Source organism: Nuphar pumila, chromosome 4 (assembly GCF_984573655.1).
Source record: "Nuphar pumila chromosome 4, dmNupPumi1.hap1.1, whole genome shotgun sequence".
Classification (NCBI taxonomy): Eukaryota; Viridiplantae; Streptophyta; class Magnoliopsida; order Nymphaeales; family Nymphaeaceae; genus Nuphar; species Nuphar pumila.
This window is the reverse complement of record NC_143252.1, coordinates 30,197,570-30,203,140: the sequence shown is the minus strand read 5'-3', so window position 1 is coordinate 30,203,140 and position 5,571 is coordinate 30,197,570. Positions and strand designations below refer to the sequence as shown.

At 42.4% G+C, this 5,571-nt stretch overlaps 1 protein-coding gene across 1 annotated transcript; it reads left to right on the top strand.

The window, feature by feature from the left end:
- Nucleotides 1-615: 615 nt before the first annotated feature.
- On the top strand, nucleotides 616-4,623 carry LOC149839799 (putative E3 ubiquitin-protein ligase XBAT31). Its single transcript, XM_090004237.1, has 8 exons — nucleotides 616-969; nucleotides 1,170-1,229; nucleotides 1,339-1,410; nucleotides 1,554-1,675; nucleotides 1,805-1,945; nucleotides 2,022-2,129; nucleotides 3,399-3,657; nucleotides 3,865-4,623. The coding sequence occupies exons 1-8, from the start codon at nucleotides 790-792 to the stop codon at nucleotides 4,243-4,245; spliced, it is 1,323 nt and encodes a 440-aa protein (XP_089860363.1). The 5' UTR covers nucleotides 616-789; the 3' UTR covers nucleotides 4,246-4,623.
- The last annotated feature ends 948 nt before the right edge of the window (nucleotides 4,624-5,571 follow it).

The following is a 5,571-nucleotide window of genomic DNA, read 5'->3' as shown; positions in this document are numbered from 1 at the left end:
TCCATCCCACTGCACCAAATTAACCCCTTTGGTGCTATTCATGTTCAGATTGCTGAGCAGAATATGGAGCCAAGACGCCAGCAGCTCAATTTCTTTTTTCTTGCCCCTTACGGTCAACAAACAGGACACTAAGGCGAGGATCAAAGCCTTTGAATCATCCAACACCCAATCTTTGACGAGGCTATATTTTTGGTCCAACTTAGATAACCAAAGGGCACTTTCGTCATCATCCACTCAGCGAGGCCGCCCTCCTACCTCCATCCCACCAGAGTCAGAGGACCATTTTTGAAAAATTTGACTTTTGACTTTACATCATCTGAAAATTTAACTTCACCAAAAATAGGAACGACTGAGGAACCATATCTTACCAAAGCTTGTTAATCATCGGACTGTTAGAAGACTGATTCCAGACAGAACCAACGGCTAAGATCAAATGTCAATCTCTCTCTCTCTCTCTCTACAAACTCGGATTCGGACAAAGGGAGGCAGGATCTAAAGAGGCCGGAAAAATATCTGTAAAACTGCCCACGGGCAGGTGAGCCGCCTGGCCGGGCTCGCACGGTCAGGCCACGTCGCCCCCCCCCCCTGCCCCGCTAAATCCCACGATTCACAAGCCATGCTCTCTCTCTCTCTCTCATGTTTCTCTCTTGCCAGGTTTGGGGATACCCATCAAGGGGAAGCTGAGGGAAGGGCTGTTCTTTACAGGGCAATGGGGGTTTAAGGGACTAAAAAAGAGGCGGAAGAGAGAGAGAGAGAGAGAGAGAGAGAGAGAGAGAGAGAGAGAGAGAGATGGGTCAGGGGATGAGTTGCAGGGTGAGCCATGAACATGGGTTGTTGAGTGCAGTGGAAGATGGGGATGTGGACATGGTGGTTACACTCTTGGACAGGGATCCCCAACTCCTTCATCGGACCACCCCGTATGACAAGCTCTCTGCCTTGCATGTTGCTGCTGCCAATGGCCAGATCGAGGTGGGTCTCTCTCTCTCTCTCTCTCTCTCTCTGTTTTGATTGCATGGGCTTTGGGTTGCTGTGATCTGGTTGGAGTTTTGGACACTGGGTGTGGAAAATTTGTGTTTTTTCTTGGTTGTGATTTGATCTCAGCTTTAGGGTAATGAGTTGCCGTGATCTTTATTGATTTTAGTGTTATTATTGCTTTTTTAAATTTTCAGGTTCTTACTCTGTTACTGGATCGATCGGTTAATCCTGACCTCTTGAATCGTCATAAACAGGTTGGAAATCATTGTTTGATTTTTAGTGTGTTTCTGTGGTAATTAGAATATATGTTCAGTTGATTTGTAGCATCTCTGTGGCTTGATTTATATGATGTTAATTGTCCAGACTCCCCTCATGTTGGCTGCAATGCATGGGAAGATCTCTTGTGTGCAAAGGCTTTTGCAAGCGGGTGCGAATGTATGTGGTTTTACTAAACTTTGGCCTCATAATTATTTCTCTATGGAACTGTTGGTTCAACTGCGAATGCTTTTGATCTGATCTTGGTGATGATTGAACAACAATTGAATTGGGTTTTCCTTTCTTTCTGGGCCCTTGTTTAGATCTTAAAGTTCGATTCATTACGCGAGCGAACATGCTTACATTACGCCTCGTATTACGGCCATACTGATTGCCTACAAGCCATTCTCTCTGCTGCTCATTCCACCACTGTTGCAGATTCTTGGTGGGGTTTCTGAATTCTCTTTTGATTGTAGTTTTCATGATCAGATAAATATGGATTGATCTAAAGATTTTGATTTGATAATTGATGTATAGATTATTTTAATCAAGCTTTATGTGTATATGTTATCAGGGGATTCGCTCGGTTTGTTAACGTTAGAGATGGAAGCGGAGCCACACCATTACACTTAGCTGCTCGGGCAAGAAGGCCTGATTGTGTGCATATTCTATTGGACAATGGAGGCCTTGTTTGTGCATCCACTGGCGGCAATGGGTAAATATCCAATGTATCAATCCCCGTTTCTGTGCCTGAATTATGTTGTCTTCTCCAATCTGAAGTTTCTGTGCAGTGTACCAGGGAGCACCCCTTTGCATTTGGCAGCACGGGGAGGCTGCTTGGATTGTATTCGTGAATTGCTTGCTTGGGGCGCTGATCGTCTTCAGCGAGATTCTTATGGGTATGCCAATCTGCTTTCTTGTTCCCTGAATTATTTCCTCCTAGGTATCCATTTCCTGAATGGTTTCACCCCTTTTCCACCATTAGTACAGAAAGGGATCCTTGTAAAGGAAAGGAGAAAAACAGAGAGAACCTACCAGTATATATATATATATATATATATATATATATATATATATATATATATATATATATATATATATATATATATATATATATATATATATATATATATATATATATATATAGTGTGTGTGTGTGTGTGTGAAAAAGTCTGGTATACTCCGTGTATCATAACTTTTATACACTTATAGCATTTTACAGCAACATTCTGAAGTTAGATTGGCCAGAAATCATCAGGTTGGCAATGGCCATGATAATCATATACACTGGAATATATAGGCAACCCTGTATACTTTGGCAATTTCCAGTGATTGTGATGGCGGAAACTGGTGAACCAAGCACCATGTGGGAGGATGTCACCTCCTCTGCTGATATCTGGGCTTATAATGGATAGAAACCAGCGGGAAAATGTTTATTTACATGGTGGCCCTTATCTCCTACAACTTAAAGGATTTTAGACTTTGACCTGCAAGAAACCATCCCTTAGATTATTCTGGCTTTACATTAGAGAGTGGCCTCACACAAACACACGCACGTGTGTGTGTGTGTGTGTGTGTGTGTGTGTGTGTGTGTGTGTGTGTGCACTTTTTTTTATGAGGATTAAGTATGAAATTCTGAATTGGATTAGCATAAACCTTAAAGAGTAGGTATCACAATCCATAGTGGCTAATACCTAGTCATGCAGGATAATTATCCTATTGTCAAGGTTGCATTCAATGTTCTCTCTGTTCACTAGGGTGTGCAAATTTGCTTGCCTTTTGATACTTTGCTTAGAGCCTTTGTTGTGCATAAAACAGAAATATTGACTGCATTTGCCAAAAAAAATGCACGCTATCTTGCTTATGACAATAATGTTGAGTGCATTTGCCAAAAAAAAGGGTGAGCAGAAATTCAATGGAAGAATGCTGATAAAGATTTCAGATTTTCCTTATCTTGTAAATTTTACAACAAGCAGGACGGAAACAGCATGTGTGTGTGTGTGTGTGACAAACTGCTCAAACCATGTTAGAGGTCTTAAGCCTACTTGAGAAGCATGTATCCAATGAGAATTGTCCAATTTATTATTTGGTTGACTTGTAATGATTTATATAAAGATGTTAGATTGATGAAGGGAATTTGAAGAGGGGAATTGAATTTTCATTTTCAGGAGAATACCATATGCAGTTGCGCTGAAGTATAAACGTGGAGCATGTGCAGCATTGCTTAATCCTACATCTGCAGAACCACTAGTTTGGCCATCACCCTTGAAATTCATTAGCGAGCTTAATCCAGAGGCAAAGGTCCTTCTGGAAAGGGCTCTTATGGATGCCAACAGAGCAAAGGAGAAGGGCATCTTAAAGGGAACAGATTATTCATCACAATCCCCTGATCATTCAGATAACTGTCTGGAGGATGACATATCTGAGGTCTCTTTCTCTCTCTTTCATTTGAGTTGTGCTGAATTTCTTAGTTTTGAATCATTCTTAAAGGTCTTGAGATTGATTAGAAGATTTGGCAACATGTTATGTCTTAAGATCGCAACATGTCTATTTAAACATTCCCAATTCGAGGAAATTCCTCTTGCTAATGGTGCATTCTGCATTTTGCTAATGCAATTGGCATCATTTTCACAGGTTAGCGATTCCGAACTCTGCTGCATCTGCTTTGAACAAGTCTGCACAATCGAGGTTCAAGACTGTGGGCATCAGATGTGCGCACACTGTATGTTAGCTCTTTGTTGCCACAGCAAGCCAAACCCGGTGACCACCTGCTTACCAGCACCAGTGTGCCCCTTCTGTCGCAGCAACATTGCACAGCTTGCTGTTGCAAAGACTAAAGCTGACGATGGAGATAGGGATGGCACTTCAAAAAACCGGAGCTGGAGAAGATCAAGGAATCTAAGTGAGGGAAGCAGCAGTTTCAAAGGTCTGTCTGCAATGGGCTCATTTGGAAAGGGCTGTACTAGGGATTCTGGTGGGATTGCTGACAATAGTGACTGGGTGGATAAACCTTGATGTATGGTACTATGTTTACTATCTGGTAGGATTGCTGATAATAGTGACTGGGTGGAAAGCCTTGATGCATGGCACTATGTTCACTATTTTTGCTGTGAAAGGAGATTGGGCTTTGGGGATGAGTGGAGTTCATGGATTTAATTTTTTTTTTTTTTTTTTGTGAAGAGATTGTGGGTTGGGTAAGCTGGGGGGGGATCTATCAAATAAGCCAAGTTGGTGGTGGTACAGCTTAGGTGCTTGCAAGCCTGGGGAATTTGGGTTTTGAAGAATGTAAGGCATGAACCTGAGCAATAGGTATTTTTATCTACTCAAATATGAAAATGTCGTTTCAAAAGTCCCGTAGAAATATAAAGGAATGAATTTCTCCTTTTAGTTTTACATCTCTTGTGTGTGCATGCATGTCTGTGTGTGTTTATTGTATGAGAGAGAGAGAGAGAGAGAGAGAGAGAGAGAGAGAGAGAGAGAGAGAGAGAGAGACTCAATGTGTGATATAACCTTCTATTTTTAGCTCACAGGGGCTTCGCACACTTGGCTAGTGAGTTAGCATAAAGCATTCAAGTTGAAGAATGTCGAGAGTTTGATACCTAAGGTGTATGTCCCTTACTGTATTAACCGAACGAAACTACTCTCGGCTTGCAAGAGGAGAGTACTCGTGGAGTTTTACGCTGCAGGCATCTAACAGGGCCGCGGTCAAGTAGCACCTCTCAATTCATAACAGGATGCCCAAACTGAAACTGTGAACTCAGTAAGGGCATAGAAGTTTGAGCTTGAATATCATGCAAATGTGCCTCGGTTCTTGGTAAAGATTGGCTATAGTTCAATTATTGGCTCAGATGACCCGTGTGTGTGTGTATAGTGGATAGATCGGTGAAATTGACGTCACCCAAAGGAGCCAACTTCTGAACTCTGTAGCAGCAGTTGCTTTAGAGTGATTGTCTGTTAGTTGAACAGGGAAGGAAAGAGGGAAGAAAGGTCTCCATAATGGAGGTGGATGACTGTTACCTAACATGGGTTCCATGTGGGGAGGTCCTTCCTTTGCCAAATGATGGTACTTTCCTTCTCGTTTTTAGTTGAATGATTGGAAAAGGCTCAAAATATTGATCGCAGTGGCTTCACACCCATCCAATTCCAAGGCTGGGGTTGTCTTTGTTACGTTCTTGGTTCTCACCAGTCACCACCTTTCTGGTGGGCCCCACTGGCTAAAAAGATTAGCCGTATGCCAATCAAGACCGCTGGTCCCACCTGTCTGTTGAGATCCTGGGTGGGACCCACCTGACTCTCCTTTACCCATCAATGTGGGTGTACCAACTCTGCGCGCAAGGACCA

Bases quoted from the DNA above. Each gene is read 5' to 3' on its own strand.
- LOC149839799 (XM_090004237.1), top strand. From the start codon at position 790: ATGGGTCAGGGGATGAGTTGCAGGGTGAGCCATGAACATGGGTTGTTG. The intron at 1,676-1,804 runs GTGGGGTTTCTG...ATATGTTATCAG, and splicing joins ACCACTGTTGCAGATTCTTG to GGGATTCGCTCGGTTTGTTA. The intron at 2,130-3,398 runs GTATGCCAATCT...TTTCATTTTCAG, and splicing joins CTTCAGCGAGATTCTTATGG to GAGAATACCATATGCAGTTG.